The sequence below is a fragment of the Cydia strobilella genome, chromosome 14 (assembly GCF_947568885.1).
Source record: "Cydia strobilella chromosome 14, ilCydStro3.1, whole genome shotgun sequence".
NCBI classification, from domain to species: Eukaryota; Metazoa; Arthropoda; class Insecta; order Lepidoptera; family Tortricidae; genus Cydia; species Cydia strobilella.
The window spans coordinates 16,500,733-16,514,375 of record NC_086054.1 but is presented as its reverse complement, the minus strand read 5'-3'; the positions used below and the strand labels follow the sequence as shown (position 1 = coordinate 16,514,375).

At 37.5% G+C, this 13,643-nt stretch overlaps 2 protein-coding genes across 4 annotated transcripts in view; one reads left to right on the top strand and one right to left on the bottom strand.

Annotated features, from left to right (window-relative positions):
• Positions 1 to 247: 247 nt before the first annotated feature.
• LOC134747307 (uncharacterized) overlaps positions 248 to 13,643 on the bottom strand; it is a 136,917-nt gene continuing 123,521 nt past the window's right edge. The window contains exons 2-5 of one of the 3 annotated variants that reach the window (XM_063681935.1): positions 8,769 to 8,799; positions 8,123 to 8,568; positions 1,343 to 1,562; positions 248 to 328 (exon numbers count right to left, since the gene is read on the bottom strand). In XM_063681935.1, the coding sequence (XP_063538005.1) occupies positions 272 to 328; positions 1,343 to 1,562; positions 8,123 to 8,529 (684 nt within the window). In that variant the 5' untranslated portion in view covers positions 8,530 to 8,568; positions 8,769 to 8,799 and the 3' untranslated portion in view covers positions 248 to 271. Of the gene's footprint in view, positions 329 to 1,342; positions 1,563 to 8,122; positions 8,569 to 8,768; positions 8,966 to 8,985; positions 9,126 to 13,643 lie in introns of those variants that run through there. The other 2 variants (XM_063681936.1, XM_063681934.1) reach the window with 2 other exon arrangements.
• The window catches only part of LOC134747309 (bridge-like lipid transfer protein family member 3B), a 51,978-nt gene continuing 47,808 nt past the window's right edge, over positions 9,474 to 13,643 (top strand). The window contains exons 1-2 of the mRNA XM_063681937.1: positions 9,474 to 9,614; positions 11,864 to 12,065. Coding sequence (XP_063538007.1) covers positions 9,571 to 9,614; positions 11,864 to 12,065 — 246 coding nt within the window. The 5' untranslated portion in view covers positions 9,474 to 9,570. The remainder of the gene's footprint in view (positions 9,615 to 11,863; positions 12,066 to 13,643) is intronic.

Here is a 13,643-nt window from a genome sequence, read left to right as displayed (position 1 = left end):
CTAGCTCGTCCGGACAGATTTTGCAGCGACAGTGTGGAGGTGCTATTACAAACGTCATATTTTCAAAGTTTGAATAAAATCGGAACGTAAATAAAACACGCGTAGTATAAATAAGTAAGTATAATAAATGTAAAAGTAATAAGTACAGTGAGCTGCTAAATTGCAGGAACTCGTTAAGAAATAGATTCACAAAGTGTCCATGCAATTTAGCAGCTACGTATAGTAGTATGGACTTGCACTTGTAGTCGGGCGCGCTGCGCCCGCGCCGCCATCAACGGCGCGCGCCCAGCGCAGAAGACTTGGCGCGTTGGATCTTCTTCAGCAGAATCTGTAAGGGAAATACCATATTTGGGGCATTTTCTAGCATTTTCAAAAGGGACCTTATTGTCGATGGCGCTTACGCCGCACGGCATCGCGCGACATTGTATTTAAATAAATAAATAAATAAATAAATATTATAGGACATTCTTACACAGATTGACTAAGTCCCACGGTAAGCCCAAGGAGGCTTGTGTTATGGGTACTCAGACAACGATATACATAATATATAAATACTTAAATACATAGAAAACACCCATGACTCAGGAACAAATATCTGTGCTCATCACACAAATAAATGCCCTTACCGGGATTCGAACCCAGGACCATCGGCTTCACAGGCAGGGTCAATACCCACTAGGCCAGACCGGTCGTCAAAAAATTTCTATCGGAGCATCGTTTATAATGGCGTAAGCGCCATCGACAATAAGGTCCCTTTTTATAGAAAATACCACATTTAACCAAACGCAATCTCGAGTATGATAATAACGCCTGACATTTTTTATTAGCAATCAATCAAATAAATTCGATGCTAAGAGAAAACTACTAGGCGTTACTATTTAATAGCAGGTGCCTAACCAAGATAACAATCGTACAGTCGAAGGCAAAAATATCGATCCAGACAAATGGCTCAAAAATATGTGAACACGACTTTATTGTCTAAGGTGTAAGAACGTACACATATTTTTGAAACTTTGGGAATGTTTATATATTTATGCCCTTGACTGTACATCGACAAATGCTAGTAATGCTCTCGCTATGCCGTAATCCAGTAAAGGATTCGTATAGAAGGTGCAAGCACACACTGCTCGTCCTTATAGTTGGTCAAAGGCGCCTTTCAAAGATAGCATACGCCAGAGAATTTGGGACGAATACCGCCGTGGCCGGGTGGTCAAGTGGTCAGGACAGTCAGGACGTTAGCCGCGTAAGCTGAAGACGCGGGCTCGATTCCCGCCTCGGCCACCGGTGGACTTGGTCACTTTTTCTTTAGTGTATGTTATCTATTTTAGTTCTACTCTATTACCATATTTTCATGGTCGATTTTCTTCTGCATCTGCTTCCGCTGCACAGCCGCAGGGGGCAGTGGTCTCCTCGGCGGCTCAATAGGCGGTATGGAAGACTTAGTCCTGTTTCTAGCCGTCAATATTTTGTTTAGTAGAATGTGGTTGTGTCGCTCGATCTCGCGGAGACGGTCGTTGGAAAACGACATGTTCACCCGACGGGTGGTTGGGACGAATTGTGAACTGTAATGGTAAGTAGGCGTGTGTAGTACATGTACTAAAAAAAGACACGATTCCCTCCACTGTACTAGACTGAACTATTCCCTAATGATTCTGCTCTTAAGGGACCCACTGACTATCAGTCCGCCGGACGATATCGGCCTGTCAGTTGTTCGGAATTGTTTTTGTTCTAACTGACAGGCCGATATCGTCCGGCGGACTGATAGTCAGTGGGCCCCTTTAGTACGTTTTAGTACACTACACGCGAACGAAACAGAATGAGCGAGGACCGAGGAGTGACAATGACAGCAAAGCGATCGAATTACGTCGACTCGCCGTTCGCCGAGCGCGTGCGAGCAAAATGGCCGAACGGCTCCCACCCGGCCGGCAAGTGTGAGCGAGATAGCAGATAGCCGCTTATTATGCTCAGTTTCTCTCGGTGTACTACTGTACCAAATGCACTATAAGACCGAACTAGTACAGTTGTGAGATTGTACTAGTTGGGAGCGATCTTTATTGGCAGATCAGTGCGCTGTGGTTCGCGTACGCCGAGGATATGAAAGGAAGGTTACTTACATGTGTCTTCAATAAAATGCCGAAATCCAGCCAATGTTGTTTTATTATTGAATAAATAATAAACTTACAACATTGTGAGTCCAAGTTTGATAAAAGACTTAAAAGATTCCTTAAGATTAGTATTTAAAGTATATATCATAATTACGGAGCCATGTTCGCGTTGTAGAGATGTTTGACAGAAAAGTGCCATAGATAGAGTAACGCACATAGATGCAGCAAACTTCAATTAGCTGTCATAGATTAAGTATATTAATAGAAGATCCAATGTGGGGTGTATACATGATATTCAATACTCCTCCTTACGCCTCACATTGGATTATATCAATCCTGAGATTGCAAACTGCAAATATGGCTCTACATAAACATACAAAACATGGGCAAGCAAGTATGGTAGAGCTTAAAATTAACATGATGCACAATGTCTCATAATAGCATGCTAGACATAAGTAGAACAAGAGATGATGCATAACTTAACATAACATTAAAAACATATTTTATCACAAGCTTAACACGGTTTAAGATTCAATGCCTTCACAAAGTTGTTATGTTTCTGACTACATAATGGCTTAGTTAGTACGTCTGCCACCATACGGTCAGTTTGCAAATACTTTACACTTAGGTATTTCCTTTGAACTAAATCTTTGACAAAATGGTATCTTAGGTCTATGTGTTTAGTTCTCTTATGGGAGTGATCTTTTATAAGAAGCAACTTTTGTGCACTTTGACTGTCGTTAAATACAATTACATTACAAGTTTTGTTTATAATTTCACAAATGAAATTTTTAACAAAGCAAATATCTTTGCAAACGTCAGCAATAGCGATATACTCTGATTCACAACTTGATAGAGCTATACAACGTTGCTTTCGGGCCTCCCAATTGATGACATTTTCGCCTAATTTTATGACAAACCCAGTGTAAGATCTACGGTCCGATATATCGTTTGCCCAGTCTGCGTCTGTGTAAGCATTAATATCAAAACTATTGCTTTTGGTAAAGTACAGTCCATAATTAACTGTACCAGCTAAATAACGCAGAACACGTTTTGCGGCGCGCCAGTGATTTTCATTAAAACAATTACTAAACATACCTAACTGGCTGCATGCAAATGATATATCAGGTCTTGTACAAACACTTAAATACATCAAACTGCCCAATAATTGCCTATATTTATATGCATCATCATTTAAACATGCTTTATCTGGCTTTTCAAATTTATTATTTACAGGCAGTGGTGTGGATACAGCCTTACAATTTATCATATTGTACTTAACTAATAAACGTCTTATGTATGCTGACTGATCTAATGTAGTTACGCCATTTTGCCTGTGAACATTCATTCCCAAACAATTCTGTAGTTTACCTAAATGGCGAACTTCGAAATTGTCTTGCAAGAGTTTTAAAACATTTTTAATACAATTGCTATGAAAGATGTAAAAATCATCAACATACAGAGCTATTATTACATATTCAGTCTCAGTTTTCTTAATGTAGATGCATGGCTCACATTTACTTTGAACATAACCATTGTGTGATAAAACTGAGTGTATTTTAGTATTCCACACTCTGCTAGCCTGCTTTAGCCCGTAAATACTCTTATTTAATAAACAAACTTTGTCATTTTGTTTAAAACCTGATGGTTGCTCCATGAAAATTTGTTCATTAAGTTCTCCGTTTAAAAATGCAGTAGTAACGTCTATATGATCAATTTCTAGTTCTAATTCAGTTGCAAGAGAAAATAAGATTCTCAAAGTGCTGTGCCTTACAACAGGTGAAAAAGTGTCAGTGTAGTCTATCCCCTCTTTCTGACTAAAGCCACGAGCAACCAGTCTTGCTTTAAATTTAGAATCTTTACCTGAATCATCTAGTTTCTTTTTAAATACCCATTTACATTTTACGATATTTTCATTTTTGGGCCGATCGACTAGCGTCCAAACATTATTCTTGATCATAGAGTTATACTCACATTGCATCGCCTCGAACCAACTATCCTTTTCTGGCGAGTTCACAGCTTCTTCATATGACGAGGGTTCATCTAATGAACCATCAGCCATCGTTGATAACATGGATAAATCGTAGTCGTCAAATCTGCCAGGAACAGTACCTCTCGTACTACGTACGGGGCGTGAGCTAAATGTGTCGGTAACAGCCGACGACATCGACTCCTTACCAGGTGAAGCAGACTCCGGCACAGAAGACACAGCGCCCAGCGGGTCACAAGCTCCATTACCTTTGTCATTACTATCAAGTGATGACGCAGGAAGCGAAGACTCAGAGCCCACCGGCACATAGTCTTCATCACGCGCGTCATCATCACCTTCATCGCCAGTACAATATCTTTCAGACAGCGGCGACCACGCAGGTGGCGTCGGTGACTCCGCATCTGAAATGTGACGAGGGCTAATTGAGCAAGATTTGTCAGATTTATCACGTTCATTATTAAAATTGGCTTCATTATTTAAATTCAATTCATTATTTAAAATTAATTCATCATTTAAAATACATTGACTAGATTCATTTGAATTTAAATTATTAACATTATTAAAATTGCCAATATCCATGTCAACATTATAAAAATAAAATTCATCTCCACAACTTGGCTTGCAACTGTCATATTTTCCAGGAAATTTATCCTCTAAAAAGTTTACTGTCCTTGCAAGAATTACGTTACGAGGATTGGCAGGATCACTCAAACGATAACCTTTGCAGTTTTCACCATAACCCACAAATATGTAAGCTTTCGCTTTCGGATCAAGCTTACGACGTTTTTGACTAGGAATCAAAGAATAAGCAAGGCATCCAAAGACGCGTAAATGGCTAACATCTACATCAGACTCAGACCATAAGCGTTCAGGAATGTCACCCGACAAAGCTCTGGTAGGAGACCTATTTTTTAAATAAATCGCGCACATTACGCTCTCTCCCCAGTAGCGATTACAAAGGCCGGATTCATGTAACATTGCTCTTGCTTTGTCAAAAATCGTTTTACCTGCACGTTCCGCAACACCATTCTGTTGGGGCGAATAAGGTACAGTGGTCTGGTGAATAATACCGTGCTGCTGAAGATAACTACTGAGTCTATGATTAACATACTCTGTACCATTATCTGTGCGAAGCACTTTAATTGGCAAATCCTTCTGTTTCTCAACTAGGCTTTTGAAATTAATAAAATGGGAACTCACCTCAGATTTATTTTTCATCAGGTAGCCCCATGTTTTTCGGGTATAGTCGTCAGTGAAGGTCAGCAAGTAGCGTGCGTTGCCCCATGAGCGTACTTGCATCGGGCCAATGACGTCGGAGTGTATAAGCTGGTTTGGGACAGTAGCACGACTAGTGCTGACTGGAAAAGGTGCCTTAGGCATTTTTCCAGACAAGCACGACACGCAGCTACCACTCATGTCTTTTTCCTGAAAACGAAAATTCATGCAGTGTTTCCCATCACCCAGCGTACGCATACCTTCTTCCGACAAATGTCCAAAACGGGAATGCCATCTGCCCATAGACACATCTGACGCAGCATGAGCCTTCTCTGTCCCTTGCCTGTGCATGGGCTTGAGAGACTCCTCCTCGAAGACAGGCCGCCCTTGCACCTTCACTTTATACAACCCTTTCTCTTTCCTAGCAGTCAAAACTTGGTTGCCTGTGATTTTACAATCTTTATATATTCGACAGTTATCCTTAGTAAAAATGACAGTATATCCCCTATCGGCAATACGTCCCACTGACAATAAATTATTGGTAAGGTCTGGCACATGGAGAACATTATTTAGGCTTATGTTAGAACATATAGGAACCCTACCGGTATCATTACTACACAGTTTATGACCATTAGCAATAAAAACAACAGAATTTTTACCTTGGGTTTCACTAAAAAGGTCCTTATTAGAACACATATGGGATGTCGAGCCTGAATCCACTATAAAATCTTGAGCATCTTCACTGCAGGCCGCATTCGCTGATGCATACATGGAGTGAGTATGCGGATCCTTCTGCTCCTCCCTTTTCTTTTTGAAACACCGTTTTACTGTATGTCCATTCCTCTTACAAAAGCTGCAGTATAAGGGACTCTTCTTCTTAACATGTAAAGCTGTAGCGTTCTCCTCTTCATTGCGCCTATGCTCCTCCTGAAGCAGGCGCGTCCGGACCACTTCACTACTTAATTTGCTTGTCAAGCAGGCAGTCTCCAGACCAGAAACAAGATTGTCAAATTCGTGGGGCAGGCCGGAAAGCAATATCTCAGCTACTTCATCGTCCTCGATAGTTTTGTCGATGTCTGCCAGTTGCTGCACCAACCGCATAACCGCCTCGATATAATCCGACATCCCACTATATTGCTTGTATTCAATCTTGTGTAATTGCCGGAGAAGTAGTACTTTCCTGTAAAGACCCTTCGGCTCGAATGTATCTGCTAGCTTCTTCCAAGCGTCTTTTGCGGTCTTCGCTTCACGCACATATTGGTATAAATTAGGCTTAATCGCTAGACAGATACGGGCCAAGGCACGGGCTTCATTGGTTGCATCGGTGTTGGTACCTTCGACACAAGTCCACAATCCGTCAAGGGTCAGTACCATTTGCATGGCAAATTTCCAATTTACGTATGTATTGATGCCATCCAACTTCTCGATGGGGATTTCCGTATGCTTTGAAGACATCTTTTAAGTTATGGCTGGATTCGGATGAAGATGTAACAGATTGCACGAGGGGATAAGTGCAAATCTGTCTGATCCACATGTAACCTCAAAACGTATGTATCTTGCACCTTCTTGGTGTATATTTTTGCAGATACAATCTCACGGCGTTATATCTGGGCCCATAACCTATTGGCAGATCAGTGCGCTGTGGTTCGCGTACGCCGAGGATATGAAAGGAAGGTTACTTACATGTGTCTTCAATAAAATGCCGAAATCCAGCCAATGTTGTTTTATTATTGAATAAATAATAAACTTACAACATTGTGAGTCCAAGTTTGATAAAAGACTTAAAAGATTCCTTAAGATTAGTATTTAAAGTATATATCATAATTACGGAGCCATGTTCGCGTTGTAGAGATGTTTGACAGAAAAGTGCCATAGATAGAGTAACGCACATAGATGCAGCAAACTTCAATTAGCTGTCATAGATTAAGTATATTAATAGAAGATCCAATGTGGGGTGTATACATGATATTCAATAATCTTTTCAGTGAACGAGCATGCACAACTCTAATGGTAAGGGGATAGGATGATGTATAGCGTGTCACAGGGCGGACACGCTATACATCAAAAATCACTTGCGTTTTTATGTCTGAACGGCACGTCTGTACACGCGTCATAGTGTGAGTAAGTAGCTTAAAAATAGTACTGAGCGGCCGGCAAACGGCCGTCAATCTGGTGCCGCGGGGCGAGGTAATTCGAGTCGGGGCGGGGCGGTGCGTGGCCGTTCTGTGTGATAATACTATTACTTATTCTGTGGTTTAGTTTACATTGTACAGTAGCGCTCCGTGATTGTTTTGCCATTAGGGTTCTAGCTAAATTGAACATTCCATAGCGTGATGATACCTTCTAAGGCAAATGGGTAGGAAGAATTTAAAATTATCATAATTTAGAATTCCAGGGCCAACTTGAAATGCTAATAACTATTGTGCGGCCAGTTAACATTAACACACGCTCCATCCAAGTAAAATAAAATCATTGTAATTTTAATAACTATTTATTATATGCATATAATTTTTTTATAATTTTTTGAATTGATATATCTAAGTAACAAGTAGTCTGAAGTTAGCAGTGATTATGTAAAGCTACCCAGATAATTACCTCATTTAAATATATTTTTTATGTTAATCAAAGTAGATGTCAAAAACCAAAAGACCAAGGGAGATATTATTATTTCAATTTTACAAAGACTAAAAATTCATATATTTTTTTAATCATTTTTTTTCATCTGTCGCTTGTTTGTTTTATAGAAAGAGACATATTACACTGACTGTCCTAGGCATTTACAGTTCTAGGGATAAGCCCCTTACAAACTTACCCAGTACTAGTAGATCGGCCAGACACCGTAGCCGGCGGCTTACTGGACATGGAGGATCGGCTATTAGCCAGCTTCATCGCCAACTCATTCCCATTACTATTACTGCTCTTCGGAGACACTGGCTCCAAATTCAACTCTTCCTCACTTTTATCCTCCTCAAATTCATCCGAGTAACCATCCGCTTCATTCTCATTAGCCTCATCTCCGGAAGACTGATAAACACATGTCTCGACACAAATGTTAGATGGCTGCTTATCCGGATTCACGATACAACCCATCTCCGAGAAATCCTTCGTCAACTCATCAACCTCATTGTTGTTTTCTTCCCTGAACTTCTGTTTGGATTTGATCATTTTAGAATCACCGGAAGAGTATTCTGTGTCTACAAAGTTTTTGCTTTTCTCCATCTGTGCTGTTCTAGGAAGCGTGCAAATACTGGTAAGTGGCTAAAAAAGAAAAAAATACTAAATACAGTTGTAGAAAAATAAAGGTGAAATCTTAGCTTGTTAACAACATACTTTTCTTTGCATATAAGCAATTTTTCATAATAATTCACCATTTCTTTGCATATTCCTTAGCCCGATTTGTGAGGCCTACATAAACTGTTAATACGTAGATAATACAAGTAAAAAGAAGTGCTACTTACTTAACAATAATTGCATAAAAATACTGCACCAGCAACTATTAAAACTTGCCACTGTATAAGCACTAAGTTTATTCTAAATAACAACTGGATACAAATATACGAGTGTAGGAACTAGAGAAGCACAAAACAATATCAGTTAAATAGTACAAAAGAGTAGAATACGTCGAAATGTGACAACTAAATAACTTGACACAACATTTTGTTTTAAGAAGCTTACAGGTCTAATTATTGGCTATTAACTGCCAGACAGTATGACGCTATCGTATAATTGGTCCCCAATTCAGATTTTACAGTATTACTAAAATTAATATCTTATAAATGTTTGTAGTCAAAAAATCAATAATTGCACTTGACAACAAGCAAACAAAAATCGCGCCGTTTCCTTGGTATGAAATGACAGCTACTGAAACGTTCCGTTACACGTTATTGTTTCGTACAAAGTTGCACTTTCAGCTTCACTTCTAGAAGTAGTTATCGAGCTACTTCTTGTAACTTTATTACTTTTGGTAGGTAGCTAATAAATACTAATAATTATTACGAAATCATTTCTAACATCAATTTAGGCAAAAGAAATTTAGAGACAATACATGAATTGAAACAAGACCGTGAAAAAACGCCCCTGAATGCTTTTGACATTTGGCTTAAAGGACTCGCATCCAGGCCACAAATGTAAAAAAAAAGCTTTTGACATTGACATTTCATTTCACACAAAAGAAAAGGTCGTACAGGTTCTGTTCTACAATAATGATTTTTTGATAATTTCCTTTGAGATTAGTTAGAAGTTTATGATTTAGTTACAGAAATGGTTACTATAATAAAGAACCAATTATTGAAACATCTCTCAAGGTATGTACATCTTTATTTGACTGTTAAAACAAGCTGAACATCGATCATAATAATTGAATTAAAATGTATCAGTGATAGGATTGATGTAGTTTCATGCTGTTGTTTATGAAAATGTGTTTAAAGCTTTACTGTTTTATTTTAAGCTCTGTAATACATAAAACCCTAGATATAGTCTATTCTTCGGTAGACATAATAGTTTTTATTACCTGTTTAATAATAATATAATAATATGTTTATTGCTTTCACATTGGTAAAATTACAGATGTTCTTAATCGATAGTGTATCACAACATGACACCCTGTAAGGGTATTGCAATTTTATCTATCTACTCTAAACTAATACATATGTAAATTAAACACAGAGATAACATTACACAAAAGTTATACCTATCTAAGCTATGTTTATATATGTTTATATTATGTTGAGTATTGGTGTAGGTATAATCATAGTCTGCCAATCTTAAAATAATAACAGCTAGTCATGATATCTGAAAAACAACATCATGGTATTTATATTTAGACTCAGAATTTATATAATTTTGTAATTCAAAACAAATGCACATCATAATTTTACTATACAAGAACTTAATTAATTTTACACAGATTTTGATGGATTAATGTTTTCTAATAAGACAATAAAAGTTATTTTGTATACTCTAATCTCAACTTGAAATGACATTATCTCTTGCAAGCATGCTATTGCCTCTCTCAGGTAATTTCAGGAAAATGTTAATTAATATTATTACCTGTTTTATATAAAAGCACAAATCAGCCTTGTGCATCATAAATATATGTTATGCATTATGATGCATATGCATAGTTGTAGTATATTTATGGAATTGAAGTTACAGTATTGTATGCAATACTGTAACTTCAATTTATAAAATAAGAGCATAACATGAATCAACCAATTATGTTCAAATCAAGTAACCTTGACTGAGCACACATGATTTGCTCAGCTGATTCTTCAGTGCAAAATGTACTTCAAAGTAATTCTTACCATATTAGAACCATATAATGCTGCTTTTGGAAGGGTGTTTTTTTTTATAAAGTGCAGACTGCAAAATTGTTTACAAGGAAATACCTTGAATGTTAGCCAAGTTTTTATTTGAAATATTTTTAAACTGATTATGAATTATTCACAATTTTTTTTTTTTTTTTTTTTCATGTAACCAAGACACATTTTATTAGTAACACTTACAAGACTAAGGGGTTAGTAGGTAGGTACAGCTAGACTTAAATTTAAAACAAAATAACACTAACGGGAGAATGCAATCCCTCGCAGTGTGACAAGTACCAACATGCAACATGCAGACCAAATTTTATTAATGTTTCCTAGCCTTGTTTGATAAATTAAGGCTTTATCATAGTTTCGAAAGCAGTATTTAGAAATTGGTGTGTTATTTTTTTTATAAATGAGATGTTAACCCGATTTAAATAAGTTCTGTGTATGTTAAGTACACATATATTTATGAAATTTAATAAAAATTACATTTAGAATAGAATAGAATAGAATAATATTTATTCAGGCAACACATCATTATTACATTACAAAGATACATTAACAACATCAAGAAAGAAAAAAACAAAAGTGAAAAATACAAAACTAACAGATAAGGATGTGAGGCTGAAATGGTCTCCACTCAGCAATGCAGTTGGCACAACTAAGCGTTGTCAACGGCGCTGGTTTTCTGTGGAGCCAGGAGGAGGTGGAGGTGTGCGGAACGCGTGCATTTAAAGTATATTGTTTATACAATTATATGTACAGTTTTATTATTTTCTAATTTTGTTTAATACTATATCTGACGTAATCACTTTAACATGTAGTTCAGATATCATTTTCAAAGGGTTTTATGACTGAATGTGTTAAAAATGAAAATCTTAACTAAGAAAGGTACATTATGCTAGTAGCGACCGACCCCAATTTCTCCCGGGACCAGTCTGAGAATCAGCGCGGAGCCCTCTGGCACTGCACAGTTAAGTTATAGTTATTATGTTAAGTTGATAAGTATACGTTTATTTTGTATTTTTTAGCTATTTTTTTTCCATAAATTGTAAATAATTGTGCCATTTTCAACCAAAAGGGTACTTATTGTTGCTTGTCAGTAAGGCGCTATTTTTATATAGCCTCAATTAGAAATCAACCTTATCAACAAGCGATAATGTGGTACCTTTTGGTTGAAAACGTCACAATTGTTTCTTAAGGTGTGGCAGTAAAGATATTTTTATTTATTTTTTATTTTTCTACAGGTTTACAAAGAATCTATCACCCGAGCAGATATCCCTATCAGCACTCCGAGGCTCCGGAGAGCTGCAAGACCTGACCCTCGACGAGGATCTGCTGACGGACTTGCTGGAGTTGCCGGGATGGCTACGACTGACATCGGCATCCTGCAACAAAGCGACTTTCCGGATACAGTGGACGAAGCTGAAGACGGTGCCTATTGTGTTGGTGAGTTATACAGTTGTAATATTCCACAGTGAAATGTTTTTGCAAGAGTAGCGTAGGTATTTTATTGTTATTGTTTTAACATTTTTTTTACATTTTTATTTAATTTTTTACGTGTAATATGGAAGAATCATTAGAACCATTGCAGAAAAGTGTTGGGTATGGAACGCTTTTCTTAACACTTCTGATAAAGCTAAGATGTCGATTTTTTATTTTTTTTTTATCCTATCTGGCTTTTACTCCCCGCAATTTTGCACGGGGTGAATTTGCCAATGTCGGTTTTTGACTTTCACACGTGAGGAGAATGATGATGGTGGTCGATATTATAGCTCCTATACCTACGCGTCACGTCTGCGACAAAGTTTGTGGTATGCCATGGAAGTGGCTGTCAAAAGATTGTTGGTATCAAATTAAGCAGAAAAAACGGCCAAAAAAAGTCAAAAACGCCAAATTCAGTGTATTTGTAAACATTTTTAGTCTTTGACTTTGGCCATAGTTCCATTTGTATGAAAATCGTCACCGCCACGCGCTATAAATTATTTTTTTCCTACAAAAAATTTTATGAATGCCTCCTTGGAAATGATGTTTCCAGAATGAAGAATAAATGGGCAATATTGTCCAATTTTTTATTAAGCGTAAATCGCCACACTATGATTGTAACAGCCATAAATGTCACAAAAAATTACATAACATTTTCATTTTTTGCACAAAAATAATTTTTGTATGAAAAGGTATAACAATTATTTCAAAAATGAATACCTCGTCCCTAAATTATCCGAAAATTATATATATATAGCTTGCCCTAGTTGCTAAGACCTGGACGAATTAGACCTGGAGTCGACCCCTCCCCCCCTCTTTTTTGGAGGGTAGGCACGGTACGATCTCGTGGCTACCGGGCCAATTCAGCTTTGTTTGACCTAAGGAACAATCGTGCCTAGCGGCATCGCCTGAGACTAAAGTTCATGATGTTCCATACATTTTCTGTCACTACTTACCCTACTATCTATAGGTACTTCCACGGTACTTCTGATCTAAACCGATCGAAACCTATCAAGTTTAGCCAGCTACAGTCTAGTCTAATAATAAAACGTCTTTATTGCTTCTCATCCAAGCATTTTATGATCTGGAAAGCTTTATAGTATTGGTCTTAAAACAATGCGTTGAGTGCTAACAATCACTATTCAGACCACGTTTCTAGACACCTACTGACGTGCTGACTTAATAGCGACAATTTTGCTTCATGATTATAAAGTTAAAATCTCTTTAACACCTAGCTAAAGCTTAATTATGGTTGCAAGTATGATTATTAGATTATCACACAGTAAATATAACAGTCTCACATTTTTTTTAAATTCCCCACTGTAAATTTAGTGTTGTTTATGGTGGGCAACAAATAACCCGACCAAACATTTTGTCGTATTGCGTATGTTCTGTCCCTCAGCACGTACGCACGCGTATAACTCATCTATAGGATCCTACCACCTATAGTTTGCCAAAGGACTGTCTCATTTCAAACATAGACAGAGAATAAAATAGAATAAAAATCATTTATTCAGACAACACATCTATACAACACATATA